The sequence below is a fragment of the Hippocampus comes genome, unplaced genomic scaffold, assembly GCF_001891065.2.
Source record: "Hippocampus comes isolate QL1 unplaced genomic scaffold, H_comes_QL1_v1.1 scaffold174, whole genome shotgun sequence".
Taxonomy (NCBI): domain Eukaryota; kingdom Metazoa; phylum Chordata; class Actinopteri; order Syngnathiformes; family Syngnathidae; genus Hippocampus; species Hippocampus comes.
This window is the reverse complement of record NW_017805983.1, coordinates 2,722,641-2,744,148: the sequence shown is the minus strand read 5'-3', so window position 1 is coordinate 2,744,148 and position 21,508 is coordinate 2,722,641. Positions and strand designations below refer to the sequence as shown.

General features: G+C 41.7%; 2 protein-coding genes across 8 annotated transcripts in view; both read left to right on the top strand.

Annotated features, from left to right (window-relative positions):
- cbsa (cystathionine beta-synthase a) overlaps positions 1-4,879 on the top strand; it is a 10,340-nt gene extending 5,461 nt beyond the window's left edge. For all 4 annotated transcript variants that reach the window (XM_019890683.1, XM_019890682.1, XM_019890684.1 and 1 more), the window contains exons 4-14: positions 901-1,035; positions 1,145-1,224; positions 1,314-1,518; positions 1,673-1,764; positions 2,753-2,878; positions 2,966-3,050; positions 3,156-3,261; positions 3,930-4,007; positions 4,115-4,249; positions 4,331-4,439; positions 4,631-4,879. In XM_019890683.1, coding sequence (XP_019746242.1) covers positions 901-1,035; positions 1,145-1,224; positions 1,314-1,518; positions 1,673-1,764; positions 2,753-2,878; positions 2,966-3,050; positions 3,156-3,261; positions 3,930-4,007; positions 4,115-4,249; positions 4,331-4,439; positions 4,631-4,774 — 1,295 coding nt within the window. In that variant the 3' untranslated portion in view covers positions 4,775-4,879. The remainder of the gene's footprint in view (positions 1-900; positions 1,036-1,144; positions 1,225-1,313; positions 1,519-1,672; positions 1,765-2,752; positions 2,879-2,965; positions 3,051-3,155; positions 3,262-3,929; positions 4,008-4,114; positions 4,250-4,330; positions 4,440-4,630) is intronic.
- Positions 4,880-7,513: 2,634 nt separating this feature from the next.
- arl13b (ADP-ribosylation factor-like 13b) lies at positions 7,514-15,962 on the top strand. Of its 4 annotated transcripts, none has more exons than XM_019890686.1 (10): positions 7,514-8,032; positions 11,518-11,588; positions 11,659-11,908; positions 12,361-12,466; positions 12,618-12,820; positions 13,053-13,167; positions 13,254-13,395; positions 13,699-13,821; positions 15,109-15,177; positions 15,578-15,962. In XM_019890686.1, the coding sequence occupies exons 1-10, from the start codon at positions 7,974-7,976 to the stop codon at positions 15,652-15,654; spliced, it is 1,215 nt and encodes a 404-aa protein (XP_019746245.1). In that variant the 5' UTR covers positions 7,514-7,973; the 3' UTR covers positions 15,655-15,962. The 4 variants fall into 4 exon arrangements, with proteins under 4 accessions (XP_019746245.1, XP_019746247.1, XP_019746244.1 ...); XM_019890688.1 differs by having other exon boundaries at positions 13,254-13,401; positions 15,723-15,962; XM_019890685.1 differs by having other exon boundaries at positions 13,254-13,401.
- Positions 15,963-21,508: the final 5,546 nt, after the last annotated feature.

Below are 21,508 nucleotides of genomic sequence, written 5' to 3'. Positions count from 1 at the left end.
TCTCTCTCTCTCTCTCTCTCTCTCTCTCTCTCTCTCTCTCTCTCTCTCTCTCTCTCTCTCTCTCTCTCTCTCTCTCTCTCTCTATATATATATATAATTTTTTTTTTCCGGAATTTTCAGGAAAGTCCACTTTCATCTCTGAATAAGGAACAATACTAAAGGTTTCCCCTGAACAAAGGACCTTTCTTTCTGATGATTTGTTGATGTGTGCACGATAGTGCGAACTACTGCCGAGGAGGACTCGGATGTCTGAAATTTATTTATTTATTTTCTGAAAAGTATTGGCGGCTGCTATCGTCAGCCTCCTCCAGTACCCAGTACCTTAAAATCAGGCCGGTATCATACCCATACCCGGTATCGGTGCTCGTCCATGCCTGACTTGTAACTAGAAAAATCCGTAAACAGAGTCACCCATATCGCAAGGACTCACCGTATACTGGCAGCCATAGTATAAAGTAGTACCGAAAGTTGTTTATTGTAGTGGAAATTTTATAATTAACAGTGTTAACTTGTATCACATATCATGCTATCTGTAAGGGTTGCCATGCAAGCTCGTTGCTGTGCGAGTTTATGATTTTCCTCTGCTTTATAAATGTAGATGCAAAACAGCATCAGCTGCAAACAGATGTCAAGAAGGGGGGAACCCTCCCCATCTCATGCTCATGTTTTTCAACGGTCGACTGCGTCTGACCAATGACAATCAAGTATTGTGTAACATAGCCATATGGGCAACGTGTTTAAAGTTTGTTTTACCCTTTAACTCCTCCCAAAAAGAAGAAAAATAGTGTTAAGAGGAGCTGCGCCCCACTGCTTGGGGAGTCGCTCCATCACCGATCTGTAAATGGTGTTTCTCCATCAATTGTAGCTGAAATAAATCTTGTCGTTTTGTCGTCTTGGTAGTGGCCAAGTGTGAGTTCTTCAATGCGGGCGGCAGTGTCAAAGACAGGATCAGTCTGCGCATGGTGGAGGACGCAGAGAGGGCGGGTGTCCTCAAACCAGGAGACACCATTATCGAGCCCACCTCTGGGAACACTGGTAAGTGAGCGCACATGTTTGTGTTCACAAGTGCATGCGTTGCTATGACAAAAGGTATTTTAATGAGATGAAAGCAGAAGCCTCATAAATCTTGTTTGCTTATTTTGAGGCATTGGATTGGCTCTTGCCGCAGCCGTGAAAGGCTACCGCTGCATCATCGTCATGCCGGAAAAAATGAGCATGGAGAAGGCGAGTTTTTTCTTGGCCTCACACTCACTTCTTCTGCCCTTTTGAGACTTGATTGTGAACTTTCATTAAAAGACCCTTTCTCTATGTAGGTGGATGTCCTGAGAGCACTTGGAGCCGAAATCGTGCGCACACCGACCAGCGCTCGCTTTGACTCCCCCGAATCCCACGTGGGAGTTGCCTGGCGCCTGAAAAACGAGATCCCCAACTCCCACATCCTGGATCAGTACCGCAACCCGAGCAACCCTCTGGCTCACTACGACACCACAGCTGAAGAAATCCTGGAGCAGTGCGACGGTACGAGACATCCACGCCATGACAATCAAATACAAATACCGCACTCTGATGGCCTGTTGGGATCGCTTGCTTGATTCTCTCTCTCTCTCTCTCTCTCTCTCTCTCTCTCTCTCTCTCTCTCTCTCTCTCTCTATATATATATACATATATATAGGTAAACTGGACATGCTGGTGGCAGGAGCTGGCACTGGAGGAACCATTACAGGCATTGCCCGCAAACTAAAGGAACGTTGCCCCAACATCAAGGTAATCAGTTCCCAGAAATTACAAACTACAGTCGGGATTATTATGTAGATCCATCCATTTTCTTCCACTTATCTGGGATGATGTCATGTGGGAAGCGGTTTCAGCAGTGAAGCCCCGACTTGCTTATCCCTGGCCACTTTATCCAATACTTCTGGGGGTATCCCAAGGCGTTCCCAGGCAGCCCTGGAGACATAGTACCTCCAGCATGTCCTGGGTCACACCAGCGACCTCCTACTGGTGGGACATGCCCGGAACACCTAACTGGGGAGGTGCCTAGGAGGCATCTGAATCAGATGCCCGAGCCACCTCATCTGGCTCCTGATGATGTTGATGAGTAACAGCTCTACTCGATGGCCCTCCCGGATGAATGAGTGTTTTGCTTCATCTCTAACGAACTGCCCAAACACCCAGCAAAGGAAAATACTTTCAGTCGCTTGTATCTGCTATCTTGTTCTTTCGCTCATGACCCAAGTGAGGGGAGGAATGTTGAGAGTTTTGCCTTTCAGCTCTGATCTTTCTCCACCTCGACAGACCATTACGGCGTCAACATCACTGCAGACGTCGATGTCCTGGTCCATTCTTCCCTCACTCATGAACAAGACTTAAAGGGATGATCCCGCCAGGATGTCCCATTTCTTTACTCACAAACTTGGGTTATGTAAAATTTGATCAGGACATTTTTATTAGCCTGCATTTTCAAGTTCTATCTATCACTTTGTTTTGGAGAAATTACTCAAAATCAAACCACTCTCAAAGCGCCCCTTTCTAGTCCGCAATATAGCCACAGTCCGCTGGTATCGCTCCTGACAGGATGACTAACCAGTTGGTTGGATGGACATGGCCAAAAGCCAGCCAATGTTTTCTAATGAAACAGCTCGTTGTCACTGTGTGGCCCAGCGAAAGATCTTGATTCTACCTTGTTAGAAGAATGCGTGAATCCGATGTGTCAACTGTCAGCTCGGACTAACTTTGGAAGGTGCGTCTTTAGATTGTTTGTGTGGACCCATTAGGCTCTTGCCTCGCAGAGCCAGAAGAACTGAACAAGACGGATAAGACCCAGTACGAGGTGGAGGGCATCGGCTATGACTTCATTCCTACCGTACTCGACAGATCGGTGAGTTGCACCGGCCTTTCCCGACTTTTCTTCACGTGTGCTTGTTTGTCTGTGATAGCCACTGATGTCTTCATTTGGTGTTGTCAGGTTATTGATAGCTGGTATAAGTCCAATGACGAGGAGTCCTTCAATATGTCTCGAATGCTGATCAGGGATGAGGGCTTGCTGTGCGGTAAGCGCTTGCACATCCCAACCAGAAACATACTCGAAGTAACAGTAAATATTATCACCACCATGCTAGCTTATCTTGGCAGTGAAGTAATTGTGTGTTAAATAGGGGGGAGCTCTGGCACCGCAATGGCAGCGGCTGTCATTGTTGCCAAAGAATTGAAAGAAGGACAGCGCTGTGTGGTCATCCTTCCAGACTCCGTCCGAAACTACATGTAAGGCATCAATTAGTTATAAAGCAGGCCGGTACGGTCGCTCGCGGGGTTCGGCAGCTGCCTAAAAGTAAGAAGGCTGTTAGATTGGGGTTTTGGATATCGGTTCAAATTTCTCCACTCACCACCTTTTGCAATTGTTTTCCTTATTTAATAATTAACACATTTTCCCTTGAAGTGTACCATATTTAGACCATATTGGTCTGCTTTTGCTATAGTTTTGGAATAATAGCTCGTCTTCACGTTTATTTATGATTTGGCCTGACATAAAGGTATATTCTTCACCGATGGGTGTATTCCATTGATGTCAAGCAGTGACAGAGTATATCCAATCGGTGCATCCTATGCATTCACATAAGGTGTGATGTGTGTCCGATTTTTATACATATTTGGATTAAGCCTAATTTTCAATCATGCACTGAAGCATGTCTGAAATGTACCACCTGAGCCATAAAGTATGAATCCAGCCTATGTGCTCATCCTGTGATTGGCAGGTGATCAGTCTCATCCTCATGACCCTGAACAGGTTAATCAGCATACAAAATGGGTGGCTCTAGAGGGCCCAGAAGTTTTTTTTTTCACCAATGTATCAAACCATTTTTGATTAATCATGAGCTCTGATGAATTGGATTGAGTTAGAAAAAAATGAATTTACAAATGCTTTCTACAAGGTCCAAATTCCTGAGCGACAAATGGATGGTGCAGAAGGGCTTCCTGAGCGAGAAGGAACTCATGGTGAAAAAACCCTGGTATGTTGCAAGTTCCATTTTCATCCCGAGCAAATCTCAACGTGCAGTCCTTTCATATGTAAATCGGACATTCACTGAACAGATGCACAATCTCTCTCGTTGGTCAGGTGGTGGAACCTAAACGTGCAAAATTTGAACCTGTGTGCACCTCTCACTGTCTTGCCAACTGTAAGCTGCCAGAGGACAATCAAAATCTTGAAAGAGAAGGGCTTTGACCAGGCGCCCGTGGTGGATGAGTCCGGGTGTGTGACCTGGTAGCTCATAAATGGAAAATGTTTACCATGGTGAAATGCTTCATTGTGCGTTTTTGTCCCGATGTTTAGGGTCATCCTGGGTATGGTGACTTTGGGGAACATGCTGGCTTCTATACTTGCAGGGAAGATCAAGCTGTCCGATCCGGTTAGCAAAGTGCTCTACAAGCAGTTCAAACAGGTTGGACTAAATTATTGCTTTGACTGAAAGGCTTCATGATCCTTTTGAAATCAAATTCCTGATTGGTTTATTTTCTTTTCATAGTTCTAGTCAAGACTGGGCAATAAAGCCTTGGTTTTCCACAGCATCTCGTTTGTTTATTGATTTGAATGCTTAGTTACTTTCATTGTCCCCTTGCATCATCATTTCAGATCCGCCTGTTGGACAACTTGGGAAAGTTGTCCCGAATTCTGGAAATAGATCACTTTGCCCTGGTGGTTCATGAGCAGATCCAGTGTAAGTTGTCTAAACATTTTTCTCCAGACTACCTGAAAAACTACACTTGTGTGTTTTAGATCACACAACTCAGTATTTACAATTTGAAACCGTTTCCACATGTCTAAAGAACACAACCGTGGCATGCTTGTGGCAAAATACTCCAAGGATAAAACAAAACAAAACAAAACAAAAAAACACACAGCACATTTGATGCCATGGTAAAATAGGCTCATTGTATGCTAAGCGTATTTGCGGTGGCCGCCTGCTTGCTTACACTTGAAGACGCGAAGTCAGAGTGTGGAAAAAAAGTGAGCGCTTCAAATAAATTTTTGTGGGGCGTGGGCACATGTCCAAACACAAACACTCCCCGCCCGTCAACAATTTCATGAAGCAACCCAGTGCGTGCCGTTTATATGAGTGTTGTTTATTAGACGCTAACACTAACATATAATACTACTTACTAACTTGATGATAATGCTGCTCCCCCTGCTCACCACACATACCGGTACTTTAAAGGTCAGGTATGAAGTAAACTTGGCCGTTGGGTTAGTTTTTTCAACACAACCCACCAAAGATCATCGTTAGACACATAGTAACGCGCTTAACAACGAAAATGCTTGTGGTGTGCAATCATATGATGTCATTTAGAAAATGCAGAGTCGCCAGTTAGCCACTGTACTGCATTGTTGATTGTCCCGCTAACAACTCTTTGCTATTGTTATCGGGTTATTTGGTGAAATACCTCTGCGCTGTGTGGCGATGCGCTTTACACATTCAGACACACATACCGGTACTTTAAAGGTCAGGTATGAAGTAAACTTGGCCGTTGGGTTAGTTTTTTCAACACAACCCACCAAAGATCATCGTTAGACACATAGTAACGCGCTTAACAACGAAAATGCTTGTGGTGTGCAATCATATGATGTCATTTAGAAAATGCAGAGTCGCCAGTCAGCCACTGTACTGCATTGTTGATTGTCCCGCGAACTACTCTTTGCTATTGTTATCGAGTTATTAGGTGAAATACCTCTGCGCTGTGTGGCGATGCGCTTTACACATTCAAAGAGTTGTTTGAGGGGCCAAAAGAAAAAAAAAATAGGTCACAAAAACGGACCAGAAAATTGGAACGATGCAGTTTCGTTCTCGCAAAGCAAATGAATTTCACGCCAGTGTCTACGAGCGTTCTTTGTTAGAAGCACTTAGAAGACAGCTGCTTTCTCAACTGGATTTGAAAAATGGTAGGTGTGCTAATCAATGAAAACTCTGGCTGTTGTTTATGAAAACATCTGATTCAAAGTATTATACTGTACGTGTCCATGGATGTAATCCTGTATGAAAATATTTCAAACTATATCAGTGCAATGGATGAAAGGCACTATCAATGGCTTTATTTATTCAGCATCTTTTCAATTTACCATGCGAGTCCTGCACTTAATGCTTGTCTTTTCCATTCTACTTCTGTTTGGTCCCAGGCCGTGAGCGGCGGGAGCGGTCTTTCTCAGATTCAACGGATGAGATGTGACTGTGAATGATGCAGAGCAGTGCTTGTACAGTTCTTCCAACGTCATCTTGTATTACAGACGTGTTGAGTTAAATTTTTTTTCTCAAGTATGATTTAAAAAAAAGTACGTACATAAATGTTAAGTGTTGAAAATGTTACTCCATTCATATAACTGACGTTGGATCTTTTTTCAAGAAATTGGTTATTAAGAAGTAAATCTGCTTGCTGTGCATAAAGGGTTGTTTGTTCCAGTAGAAAGCTTTTGTTTGTTATTAATGTAAATGGTTGAAACTTTGGTTTGAGAAAAGGGATATAAGAATGAAGACTATGATGGTTAGCAAAACGTATTTAATGTTGATATTCATTTCTAGTTACAGTGCATGCATTTGCTGCTTGTGCGTGGATGCAGAACATGTATTTTGAGTATTCTAAAGGAGGTATTTTTGCGTTCCAACACATTGCCACTAGTTTCGAGGTGTAGGGGGAGAAAGTTGTTTTTATTTACTTATTGTAATGTAATTCATGTTGATGGTTCAATAAAGATGGTGCATTCAGTTTCAACTTTCATTTGACAAGTCTTAAATCATGCATCTTCAGATTGCTATGGAGGACCTAGAGTGCCCAGAGGAGGACCAAGGGTGCCCAGATTAAATCAATAAATATCCATCCACTCATTCATTATCTGCTCCGCTCATGAGTGTCATGGGCATCAATCAATGTATAATTTAATAAATGTGTCATGTTGCATTTCTGTATCAATTAAAATATGTAATTTAGATTTTGTTTTGGGCAATCATCCATAAACTAGATATGTAATTAAACATCGAAATAGATGTTAGAAATAAATCCTGACATTGAAATGAACTTAAAAACATATCCATCCATTTTCAACACTGCTTATCTGGAAGAGGGTCGTAGGGAGTTGCTGGACCCTATGCCAGCTGACTTTGGGCGCAAGGCAGACTACACCCTCAGCTTCTCGCCAGTCAGTCGCAGAGCACATAAAGAGACAAAACATTCACACAGACATTGAGTGCAACCGATCCCACTTCCCGCACACAAATCCGGCGTGTGTACCACTACACTATCAGCCACTCTTCAAACAAAATACATGTAACTATTAAAGTAATTCTTGAAATAAATACTGAAATGTATTTGATGAAAATTGTTTGGCAAGTTATCTAATTTTGGCACTCCTGTAGTCCTCCAAAGATTACTTCAAGCGGAGTTTTCTTTACACGCGTGTGTATGGTGTCAAGATTGTGCACAGGAGGCGCTCTCAAAAAACGGCATGATTTATTTGACGAGGGAATATGACGTCATCACGCCCGCATCCTAGCAACAAAAGAGAAGGCACAGCAAAGCGGAAGGAAGCTAATTGCTAAGTGCCTCGTTCGCAATGTAAACAAACATATTACTCGTTTTGATATTGCGCTCTTTTAAAACCCGACTCTCGGTTCAGGGTGAAGCCAACTCTTACTCAGAAGGTAACTAGCGTGTGTCGAGACTAAGACGAGTTCAACAAGCTGCGGTTATCGCCAGCTCGAAGCGCTAGCGTTAGCTTCAGATAACGGTTTTCGGAGTTTTTGGGCTATGTATTCAACGTCGCCGAGGTTACCAGTAGAAATGATGCTAAGCATTTAAATGGCTATTTAAATGGCTATTAAAGACTTGTCATAATGTAGTTAGGGTAACGGTCGCCACTCAACGCGACTGAAAAGGGACTCCTGAGGTTCGATGACCACTTGACTGCAGACGCCCGCACTTGGCCTGACATGTTCAGCCTCATGGCGAATTGTTGTACCTGGCTGAAACGCTGGCGAGAGCCGGCAAGGTAAGTTAAATTTTGCTTTAAATATGTTCACAATTCAAGAAAATCGTTTTTATTTGTTCAAGCGATTTTGACATTAGCTTTGATTTGCAGTTGTGTCAACTCTGTAGCCCCTGAAAATGGGCGATGTTAAATTAAATAATTATCAATTGGTAAATCTAAATTTTTATTCCAATAATAAACATTGCCGTGGCGCCAGACTTAACCATGTTAAAAAGTCGTCTCACAAAGTAACATCGGGGTTATGGTATACATCAGAGAACTGTTATCGTTGTCAAAGCCTCATCATAATACATACCGTAATTGTCCCCTGTTGTATGTGAAACATCAAATCAAAAGTTTGTTTTTAATGTTATAATTACCCAATTTGGAGCAATGTCAACATGGAAAAAAAGAATAGAAACCAACAAAATGTTGGATGCAACTCACTGGTAAGAGGTGCAATTTTTTTTAAAGGATAGTAACACCCAAAAAATTAGACGCATCTCACAGGACAGCCGTTTTTCGCATAGCCCCGCGGACTACTTTTGTGGCCCTTGGGAGGCTACTTGGTCCTCAAAGGCACCATCTTTGTGACCTCTGCCATACACTGACAGGCACTATTAAAGCCATCCAACATGCTGGCTCATAATACAAGACAGAAAAGAAATTCGGCACACAGACTAAGTACAAACAAATGACACATATAATCACGGAATTTTAGTGAAGGAATTCATGCGTTGTAGACCTGCTCCATTTGTAAAGTTCCGTGTATTTTTCTTTGATATTTCTTTGATATCTCATTTTCTGTCTGCACCTCTTTTAAACAGTGCCACCTAGAGTTCAGTTTGAGACACGGCATAACTAAAATGCCTTTTGTTACAGGCCTTAAGTGTGGCGAGACTGCTAGAAAAACATGCAGTTGTTTGTTAAATGTCAGAAATGACAAGATGTTGTTCTAAAAAGTGTTGTATTTGAGTGAAACGTGTGCCATGGTCGAGAAAGGTGTTTTTGAACAATATTTGGTTAAAATAAATCACATTTTCATTGCCCTTCTCAATTGTTTTATCAGCAAATATTCAAATGTACCTGTGCATCCTTTGCTAAAATACATGTCATTATGGTTGTTTTGGACCAGAGAGAGCACACAGTGTGTTACATAAGCTTCCCTTCGTGGTACACTTAAGAATCGCTGAATTAAATGCAAATAAGCTAAAATAGATTTAATACATGAAATATACAGCTAAACATGTTAGAATGGACGAAAATGTCTTCGCAACAACCGATGCCAAGTAAATGAAGGGAGGTACAAATGAAAGTACAATAACAGTTAACGTTGTTTTTAACTTTTAAGTACAACACCTGCCTGTTGATCTTTAAAGCGCCCATCTCATTGAGCGATGAACAATTGCGACTGTTTTCAAAGGCAGCGAATGCTGCATTCACGTCACAGTTCGTCAGGGTTTGTTCAAGGTCACAAATGTTCGCCAAACAGTCGCCGGATGTTCGCCAGAATTTTCCTTTGCAACAAGAAAAAATGTCTACCGAATGTCATGCGACCGTTTCACAAACATTTGTGACCTTGGCCGAAACTTGACGAACTCTGCCGACAACGCAACATTCACTGTTTGCCGCTGACTAGGATTGAGAATGGTTTGTTTTCAAACATTCAGGTACAACTTGAATGTGATAAATTTTAATAATTAATTTTTGGATTTTTAAATTTTTTTTTTTATTTGGATTAATTATTTTCCTCTCTTAAAGCAGAGTGTTAAAGTTCCAACTATGAATAGTGTTACAATGGCATACTTTTTAGGAATAAAACATCTGTCTCATTTTTTTATTAACACTTAGGCCTACTGTACTACTTTATTTTAATGTTGATATTTTTTGCTGCCCTTCCCACAGGTTACTTTATTTTACTGTACTTTGTTTTTTGCATGTTCAAAATTTATTCCCCATGAAAAAAAAGACTTATACAGTAATAGACAATCATAACGTAAGGAAAAAGGCACAACCCACGTGGTACATGTGAGTCATCTGAGCCTGTGGATTTAGTCAGAAATCCCGATCTAATCCCACAGCCAGGTCTGTTCTCTCTCCTTTGATACATTACTGCGAGGGGTTTGCAACCTAGAACGTGAAGGGTTACGTGGTCGCGGGTAGTGTGCGCTCATTATATCGGCTTTGCGTGGATTTACATGATGAAGTTGCTCTGATGAGTGCCAGCTGGCTCCAGAGGACGCTTAGATGGATTAAGTGCTTGATGTCCTTTCAACTCAAGTGTCAAAGTTAAGTATGAAGAAAGGAGACAAGAGGGTATGCGCTTACTGTCACCTTGGAAACATCCTTGCAATTCTTTTGTTGGTTATAAATGTCTACTGTTGGTCTTTGTCACTTGGTGAGTACATTAGATTAGCATGCTGGAGCGACAAACTGCGTACTCATTCAGCATTAATAGGTTAATGGTGCACAGTGGGGCCTTGAGATGTGAATGTAATTTATTCCGTGGCCATTGCTCGTAACTCAAAACATGCATCTCTCAAATCATCTTTCCTCATTGAAATGTATGAAGTTGCCAATAATCATACATGCGTAATCATACATAAGGAAACATAGCATTTCTGTGCTTTATTTAAAATGAAAGAAATAACATCATTAAATGGAAATAAACTGTTTATGCATCATGATTCCATGCTTCAATCTAATTCATTGCACCCTTCTGTTGTGCCAGTCTTGGCCACCGGAAGGCAGTATAAGACAGTCATATAGACACAAACGAGGAAGAATAGAACTTCTTCCTCAACAACTACTACTTTAAGTGCCTTAGTAATATGTAATATTTGTCGTTTTTTTTTTTTGGTAGGGAGGAGAATATAAGGAATAGATGCCGTTGAGTATTGTCACATTTTCTGTACATGTGTTGTTCCACCGTTTGCGTAAAAAAAAAAATCTATTTTTTTCTAAAACCGCAACTATTGGGGCCACCTGTTGGCATTTCGGTGCCATTTTGCATTTAAAAAAAAAATTTTAGGATTAAGATAAGCAGCATTTCCGAAGACAAAGATATGTGGTTGTTTTAAATGCGCAACCTGTAATTCTCTTAGTTTTATTTCTAGTTTGACAGTTAACATGAACTGGGAGTGGCATTAAATAGTTTAAAGGCACTTAAACTGCGTCTGTTAGGTGAGGTAAACGGAGTTCACTGGCACCATACAGTGTCCATATCTCTAGTTTCCACTTGTGAGTAAAAGTGAAAAAAATCGGCCAAATGGTGGCTTGTATCCTGAAAAACTCAGAAGTCGGGTCACTTGTGTCTGATGGCGCCGCTCTATTAAAGGAAGACATTTCATTGAATAGTTGGATGACAATAACTGGCTCACACAATCCATTTACTAATTGGACTTTTTTAAAATAACTGGCTTATCTGTGTCTTCCAATGTGACAGTTGGCTTTCTCTCGCTGATAAGTTGGAATAAGCGTATTAATGCTAATTTCTTCTCCAACAGAAAAGTGACTCTGGTGATGGTGGGACTAGATAACGCGGGGAAGACCGCCACAGTACGAGGAATCCAAGGAGGTTTGGACCTGGTTTCGAAGCGTGTTCTTTTTACAGCTCGATTTTGCTAACCTTTGACTTTGCTTTTCAGAGAATCCCCAGGATGTTGCTCCAACTGTGGGTTTTTCCAAGGTTGACCTGAAGCAGGGAAAATTTGAGGTCACCATCTTCGATCTGGGGGGTGGGAAGAGGATCCGCGGGATATGGAAGAATTACTACTCGGAGTCGCACGGTGTGGTGTTTGTGGTGGACTCCAGCGATGTGCAGCGGATTCAGGAGACGCGGGAGACCATGGCGGAGGTTCTACAGCACCCGCGCATCGCTGGGAAGCCTGTGCTTGTGTGAGTGGATGCAACTGAATTCAAAATCTTCCGAACTTGTATGTAAGCTGAGGTAGAGGTGCATGCAAGACGGGCTGCAGTATTTCATATTTTTATGAAACATAACATCACCTTCCTAAAATAATGGCCTCAGTCCTGTTTTCAGGCTAAAAAAGTAGTTGCAGTTTAAAAAAAAATTAAAATCAGTAATTTGAACCTCTTGTTCCTGAACAGTTTTGGCAGCGACATGCAAGTTTTTCCGATCCAGTGCCCACCCAGTTACTGTAGCGCAATACCTCCATTGCAGTTGAAAATGTCACTCAACTGCTTAATGCTTGTCAAATAACAATGTTCACCGTTTCAGAGGTTTTAGAGTCTGAGGAGGCTGTAAATTAGGCAGTGATGGCTGCTTCCACCTTTCGTGACGCAGGAAAACACCTGTTCTTCAATTTAGTTCTTGTCTCTGCTTCCAGACTTGCCAACAAACAGGATCAGGAAGGAGCACTGGCCGAAGCAGACATCATTGAGAACCTGTCGCTAGAGAAGCTTGTGAATGAGAACAAGTGTCTCTGTCAGATCGTAAGTGCTTCTGCACCTGTTGTGAAATGGCCGCTGAGTGACATGAGCTCTGCCGGTTATAGAACTCACAGCCTCCCCTGTGCTCTTGTTTGGGGTCCTCGCCCACTTCATCGTGGCTGTGCTCATGAAAGACTTTCTAATCCTTTTCCAGGAGCCGTGCTCTGCGGTTCTGGGCTATGGCAAGAAGGTTGACAAATCCATCAAAAGAGGTTTGGGCTGGCTGCTCAACAACATTGCCAAAGATTTTGAGGCCATTACTGAGCGTGTGCAGAAAGACACAGCGGAGCAGCGTGCTCAGGAAGAGCAGGATAAGAAAGAAAGAGCGGAACGAGTCCGGCGGATAAGAGAAGAGAGGTGAGCAGGCAGCTATGGCGAGATACATCATGTATCCTGGACTCTTACCCTGAGCAAGAATAGAAGACAATATCTGTCCTTGTTCTCTGCAACCACAGTGTTATTAATTTTTTTTCCCCATCACTTTGAGGATAAACACGTTTGAACCGAGCGTATTATTTTGTACAGTAACCTTCCCAAGAAGATGGATGTATGAAGATGCCAAAGGGTTAATACATTTTTTTTCTTCTAGAGAGCGGCAGGAGAGGGAAGAGGCAGAACGGGAGGGCAGGCAGGTCTGCGAAGAGGAACCTGATGAAGAAAACATGGCCAACCCCTTCCAGCCGATTGAAAATGTCATCACCGAGGTGTGAAAAGGCTCCCCAACATAAAAACGAGGCGCCGTGTGATTGCGAGGGTGACCAGCTTCTCTTGCATCATCAATATGATTCAGAGTGGGGATAAAGCAGACGAGAGAAGGCAACAAGAGCTGCGGGACTGTACGATCAACAGTCTGAAGGCAGGCGGCGATTACGAGGAGGAGACCCATGAGGAGACGGACAACGCCAGACAAACTCTGGATAATTCCAGCTCAAGTAAGTGCATTTGTACCTCATGCAGCCTTTCAGAAAGGCTGGAGCTTCTATCTATGGCTTGCTCTGAGTGTACCTTTCAATGACGTTACAATTGAATGGTGAAAAATGAGATGGAGGCAGTAGGCACTTTGAAAGGACTTTTGCCAAAGCAACAAGTGCCACTTAATGGGAACAGTCCTTGAACAGCGGAGAGACAGCCCTGTAGAAATGATATCAAACAAACAAGCTTTTTTTTTAATGGTGTTGACTCTCCCCATCATTGTCCCGATCATTTCAAATGTATCGCACCACATTTTGTCATAGGCACGGCCACTGAGCAAAGCAAGAAGAAGGTGAGAAAATTGTACCTGAAGCGGAAGCACCGCGTGGACCCACTGAATACGGAGGAGGGGCAAGCGGAGCGGGTCACCCCTCCGCCCGTTCCAGGTTTGTCGTTTCCACTTCACACTTTCTCTTCTCAACTTAATTTGCATTAATGATCTTGAAGTTGTTTTTGTTTTTCATTTCTTGATATAAAACTGAGGAAGGAGCAAGTCGCCACTGTTGCATTTTTAGGCTGTTAGCTGATAGCATTAGTTGTTCATCCTTCTGATACCCTGTGTGCGGTGGTGCCTTCAGAGTCGAGTTTATTTCCTTCAACGACCGCGCTTGTAATTCAAAACGGTCTTATCTCAAATTACCTTTCCCAATTGAAATGGATGGAAATGCTACTAATCAGTTTCCAGCCTCCCATACAACAACAGATTTTTAAACATTTTAATTATTTTTTAATAAGACAAATACCAGTCTCTAATATCTCGCTGTAAAAACAATCAAATACAAGGTAAGGCATGGTTAAATGAGCTTAAAGTGAATAACATTTAATATTTGGCTGAGCATCAGCTCATATTTCTAAAAAGTCAGAAGTCTTGTCCCTCATATCTCAAAGCGACACTGTAATGTACAATATGCATGTATGTGTATGTCTTGCGATGTAATGTGTCAGTGTTTCCCAACCTTTATTGAGCCGAAGGATATACTTTACATTAAAATCTCACTGCACCCCACCAAGCAAAAATGTCACAAAAAGTATGGAGTACATACTATGCTGAAGTAATGATGTTCTCCTCTTTGTTTACTCACAAGGGGACTTGCTATGCGTTATCTGAGCCTATTTATTTACACACAAAGCTAGTCGATTTTCTCCAGGTACTCCGGTTTCCTCCCACATTCCAAAAACATGCATGGCAGGCTGATTGAACGCTCCAAATTATCCCGAGGTGTGAGTGTGAGTGCGGAGGGTTGTTCGTCTCCATGTGCCCTGCGATTAGATGGCAACCGGTTCAGGGTGTTCCCCGCCTACTGCCCGAAGACAGCTGGGATAGGCTCCAGCATGCCCCGCGCCCCTCGTGAGGGTAAAGCGGTTCAGAAAATGGAAATGGACAAAGCTAGACAGTTGTATGAATAGCAACAAATTTACACAGAGGTTAATTGTGCCGTCCGCCATCTAGTGGACAAGCGTTGAATTGTTCTGTCTGTGGCTATAAATTGCTAGCACAGGAAGAACTGCGAAGGTATTATTTGTGGTATATAAATAATAATTTTCCGGCTAATTAAGAAGATCGACCACAGTAATGTACAGCAGCGCAGCGGTTGGGAATCACACCTGAAGGTACATAATTCTCCCCGAATCGTTCAATGTTTTACTGCCTTTTTTTTTTTTTTCTATTGTAGTTGGATGGGCATCTCCTAAAGTTTCTAGGCTGCCCAAACTAGAGCCTCTCTGGGACTCAAAAGCCTCTGGTAAAAACAGCCACGTCGAGAATCTAATTCATGCCTTCATTTCATTCTTTAACAACTTCCGTCTACTCTCATGCATGCAAACAATGAATGCGTTTTCATTCACCGATACTTACTCCTCAGAGTAATAATTGGAAGGCTGCTGTTGTCATTATAGGCAACATTTCAGTATGGCACTGCAGAGGAAACACTGAAGCTGTGCTTAATGTCACTGACCCTCGACAACGTTGAGCTTGATCGTCTCCAATGACTTGTTGGGCTTTACATCCATCCATCCATCTCCATATAGCATTTTCTTGTCCCTTTTATCCCATTCTGTGTTTCTTTTGAATGATGCATGGATTAATTTTAGGATGAACCGGCTCTGTAATAACTTAGCCAAACTTTCTCTTCCGCTCCACAGAGTTTTACAAGAAGCCACTCCCACCTGTCGCAAATAAGCCGCAGCCTAACAGTGACACCTATGATGTAGTTTTTTAACCTCTTACTGATTGCTAGCCCCCACCCCTCCGAAATCACGGCTCTCCCCTTTTGCTCTCTGTCCCAAGCAAGTGCAGTGTAAACAACACTCTGCAGCAGTCTGAAGCGTGTCGGGGAAAGAGCTGCCCGGGAGCATGGAAGTGCGACGTAACAGAGAACGGAGCAACCTGGAGACGGATGCTCTGTTCAGCCGCCATAAAACTGGGCTTTCACAGACTAACAACAAAATGAACACGTTTACAATACGCTTGTTTATTCATGTACCATATATTTTTACTACGTTATTAAACAAAATGAACACCGCTGTATTCCTGTTGCATCATTGTTTTGTGATTTATATAGTGTTCAAGAAAAAAAAATGCTCAAAACTCGCAAACAGAATTAGTTAAACATTGAAAGTTAATGAAAATAATGGTCGAACATACAAGCCGAATTCCGACGTTCCAAAGTTGGGATATTGTGTTCAACAGAAATAAAAACAAAATGTCATGATTTGCAAATCATGTTCAACCTATATTCAAGTGAATACACGACAAAGACAAGACATTTCATGTTCAAACTGATGACCTTTATTGTTTTTTTAATCAAATAATAATTAACTTTGAATTTTATGGCTGCAACACGTGTTCCCAAAAAGCTGGGAGAGGTGGCAAAAAAGACTGAGAAAGTCGAGGAACGATCATCAAACACCCGTTTAGGACATCCCACAGGTGAGCAGGCTAACTGAGAACAGGTGTGTCCGAGTTAGATAGACATCAAACCTCAGTCCAGGCAGCCGAGTTGACTGTTAAAAGGAGGGACATTGACATGACAACATGGACAATCCTGCATAACTCGATGGACCCAGTCGGTAAACCCTTTGCTCCTAAAAGTATCTCTACCTGACTTCATATCAATACCTTTGCTGTTATTGGGTCTTAAAAGTGTTGTCCGTAGGGCCAGTATCGATCTGAGACTGCATGCTTGACGCCGGCTCATGTAAGCCTCTCCTCCTCACTGGTGCAGTGTTTATAACGTCAGATGATATTGAGCTGGCAGTCAGGGAATCATTCAGATCATTGACTTGGTTTCCGGAACGTGTTCCGGCATAGATCGCACAAATACCTGCAGGATGATTTTAACAGAGTTTACCAGGTGCAGTATAGCCACGAGAAATGAGCTATTTTGTACGAGACTGAAAATGTCACACATCACGTCGACAAAACATACCGGTACATTAAATGTATTGACTGCAGATTTGGAAACGGCACCGCTGGGGACTGTAATATGTGTTGCAACCATTGCCAAAGGTTTGAAAAGACTTGAAGCACAGGTACGATGATGAACAAATACAACCCAGAATGCAAAAATTTGCATGTTTGTGTTTTGTTTCGCATATGTCGAAATAACCAGCATGTCCGAAGAAGGGTTGACTGCACTGTACGAACAAACCTTTGGTGCTCTTTTCATTGTATTGAGAAATGCTAACAGTCTTAAAAAGCTTTAATGGTTCGGTAAGTAAATTGTGAAAAAATATATTCCATGGATATGTTAAAAAAAATGAGTAGAACACAAGAGGAATTCATGCAACTAGTTGAGGCTGGACTGTATTGATTTTTTTAAAGCCCATGCGTGTTTTTCTGTTTGCCCGTAGAGGGCAATCCAGTGTTAGGAATCGGTGACATCAACGTGACTACTCACTAGCATCGGCAAGTCAAAATGTTTCCTGTCTTATCTTTTTAGGTGCTTATTGAGCATCCGAGAGTGTAACCCGAGTTTCCAATTGTGGCTGTGCTCCTTGAAAAGTAGACGCACGTAACCAAGATCTTCTTATTTTAAAAAGCAAAATTTAAATATTTGGTTATTTTCCAGCTTGATGATTTAACACAATATTTGATTTAATAGTTTGCTGGGCCATTCACCTTGGATACACCAAACACTATACAAGCAGTGAACGTACACGGTGATAGTTTTCCCTCTGGTCGTGTGTGGATTGTCTCACATTTTAAAAATCGGTAAAGAACTTGTTTATGTGTACATTTATGTGTACATTGAACACCAGCTACCAATTGGCAGGAGTTGAGTGACCAAGACCGGACGCAAGCAGCAAAGCCTGGCAAATAATCAAAGTGCTCCGTAAAAGTGTTGAATACTGATCTCCGTAATAACTACACACATATATGCAACTACTATCCCCAAAATACTTAAATATTCTTTCAAACTAATCTTACATTACCCTTGAAAATAAACGGTTTACAGATGTCAGCGCTTAGCAACCCAAAATATTGATTACAACTTTCCTATACTGTACACCATTTTATTATGTTTTTGACTCTGATTTTAATCTTTTTAAATGCATACCGTCAGCCTACTTAATATTGCAAAGGACACGGTCAAGCCAGGTGGCGGCTATCATGAGCTTATGGATAGTGCTTGTGATATGCTTTTGAGGATGGCCAAATGCATCTCGGATGGGCCGCTTCCTGTTTGAGTGTCTTTTTTTTTTTTTTTCCAAATGGTGGTTCTATAAATGTAATACAGTGATCCCTCGCTACTTTGCTGTTCGTTTATCGCGGATTCAGTGCATCGCAGGTTTTTTCAAACAAAAAAAATCATTTTATTTTATTTTTTTTTAAACATATACATGGAGTACAGTACTGTATATGTTGCCCTAAGTGACTCGCTGCTGTTTTGCAGCTTCTCGCTGACCGTTTGCGGACTTACCTGTTTATGTTAATTGGACGCTACTTCGCAGATTTTCGTTTATCGCGGGTGGTTTTGGTCCCCATTAACTGCGATAAACGAGGGATTATTGTATGTCAAAAGAAAGTTCTAATTACCCATTTTAACATAATACAATTTGACTAAATGATTTGATAGTTTTTAAATGCACTCTCCATGATGGATGGAAAATTAACGTCTAAATTTGAGATATTTTTCAAAGTGATTGAAGATGCTGTTCCCAAAATAATTATAAATGATAACATAATGCATTATCATTCGGTGTTTGTTTAAATATCCAATATAGGGTTAATGCAAAAAAAAAAAAGAGAAAAGGGCGGGGTGGGGATGCCTCGATATTGCGAGTTTTAACAAATGTCTGTGTCTCAGATGGACAATACTGATTTAGTTTGAACAAATTTATATGTATTATATATTTTATATATGTTGCAGATGTACAAAGTAAAGTGTATTACATTTTGTACCGTATCTGCAGATAGGTTTGAAGTCTGCATTGCTCAGATAAAGTCAGGTATTCAGTGGCGTTGTCTGAAAAGTCCTGGGATCACTTTCCAGTCTTGAGCATAAAGTTTACGGATGGAAGTTGGAGTTGAAGAGATTGGTGCCTGCTCCTTTTAAGGCAAAGGATGCGCATGTATAATAGACACTTGGTCCGCTGTTTGATCTTCAACAGGCATACTGTTTCGAGCAGGGGTGCCCAACCAGTCGACTGCGGTCTATCAGTCGACCGCGGACTGATCCCAAGGCGACCACGAGGTGTGTGTGTGTGTGTGGGGGGGTTTACCAGACCAAGAATGAGAGTCAAGCGGACTGATCCCGAGTCGACCGCGAGGTGTTTTTTTTTTTTTTAATGTCATGACAGGAAGTCAGTGTTGCCAACTTAGTGACTTTGACGCTATACGGTATTTAGTGATTATTCAGACCCTCTCGAGCGACTTTTTTTTTTCCAAAAAAGTGACTTATTGGAGACTTTTGGAGTCTGTGTGGTGAAAGCACGTTGTTCTCAATGAGCAGCGCCGGGTACTGTTTTTGCCCTTCCCCCAAATGAAGCCGCTGCTGGCTGATCCCGCCAGGTTTACAATCTGGGCTGGATGTCAATGTAAACTACGCTCTTCAGCGTTTAGTCAGTCGAGCAGATCAGTATGGGTGTTACCAAAATTGACTTTTAATTGAGGGCATTGTTGCATTTTTGTAGGTAACGCCTTGATTTATTCACACCCACTTACCAGGGTTTAAAATCGTCAAGGGGGTGCCGGGACAAGAGTGCAATTATAATCATCAATTTATTTAACTGATAAACAATATCAAATACTTTGATATTTGAGAAAAAAAACAACATGACTTACGACTCTGGCATTTGCAGTTCATAAAATTGCAATTAGACAAGAATTTATTTCAAACACAAATTTAACTTTCATAGACTATTGAGGACACTGTATCTTAACTTTACTTCCAGCTGAGTGCTACTCACACATTTTACCCCCAAAAATATGCTTATTTAGGGTTGCTTTGAGAAAGTCTGAGGGTTTTAACTGTTTTTTTTTGTTTGTTTTCCAGCTATATTCAAGTCACTCAGAAGCACAATAATATGTATTTTAAACCAAATTTCAAATATCAAGTGTTTAAAGCAAGATTTTAACTTGATAAAAAAAAAAAAAAAGTCAAGAAATTGTGCATTGATTTTATATCCAAGTTCAGAGCATTATAATATGGCAACAAACAAAAAGGCCAAAGAAAATTGGTGTTATTCTTCAAGTGCTCCATTTTAAATGTCCCCCCTGATGTTAAGTTCTTGGCCATCCTCTTTTGCTAAGATGGCACCTGAAAAGGAGCGGGGCGTTTTGGAGGCAGCTGAGAACATAAAATGACACAGGTCGGCGCAAAATTTTCGCGGTTCTGAACAAAATCTTTTACGGAAAACTTGCGAGTGCGTGAATGGGTTCCTTATACCACACTTAAGTGTTTGCTGGCATGAGCAAAAACTGATGGGCACAGTGCCAACTTTGATTGAGGTTATTAAAAGGTGGCAGTTGGCGACTGGCGGGAGATGCAGAAAAAGCGGGACAAAGAGAAAGATTAGGTCAGAATGACAAGGGGAGATAGGTGAGAGACTAAGGAAAGCAGATAAGGGATAATGAGGTGTTCACAGGAATGGTGTAAGGAGAAAATGGCGAGAGTGGAATTTGTGGAAGAAGACGTGAGATAAAGGTTAAAAAAGTATGATGGGAACATTACGGTGTATGGCACTGGCTCAGCAGAAGTGAAGGGAGAAGCCAGAGGGGAATCTGAAAACTGTAGGGCCATGTGCGATGGACAACAGCGCACCAGTATGTCGCGTTGAACAGATGTCAGCTCTGATAGAAAAGGCTTAAATCTAAATCTGAAAGATGATTGACAGGTGTGGACTGCTAGGGTCAGCAAGAATTTCTTTGCTGGCCTAAACACTATATACAAGCACTGGCCTACATTTCCAACCTCAGTTCTAATATTCGTTACATGAAAATGTTCATTTCGTCGCAGTACGTTTAAGCGGGAGCAACATTTTTTTTTGGACCAATCAGATTTCAGCTTCTATGTTGTCATGGCCAACAGTGCCTGGGGGCCTCCGAAGTGACTGGAACTATTTTCGCAGAAAGATGGAAAATACATCTCGAGCAATCTTGCACGTTAATGCGTCCTTGGTGGGTATCCTGTGTTTTATTTACATGTGGTATGTTTTTGTCATACCCCCCCCCCCAACCCTTGTGAGGATAAAGCGGTTCAGAAGATGGATGGATGGATGTTTTTGTTTTTGTCACCTCATTCCATAAATATAAATTCTGAAGTGTATTTGGTCTAAATGTTTGGCGCTTAGAGAAGAAAACTATTGAGGATTCAGGACACATCGCAGTGGACAAGCTTCAATATGCTTGTGGTTTCAGCTCTAGTGGATTTTTAAATGTATTTTTTAATATATACACTCCTACCATCAATGCACCTATTTGGGATTGTGGAAAGCCGGAGTCTGTCCAAGCTGATTTCAGGTGAAGGGCAGACTACAACCCGAGAGCGGTCACCAGTCAATCACAGAACACATAGCGACAGATAAACTTTCACACTCACATTGAAACCATCTCAAAGTGGCTTGCCACAC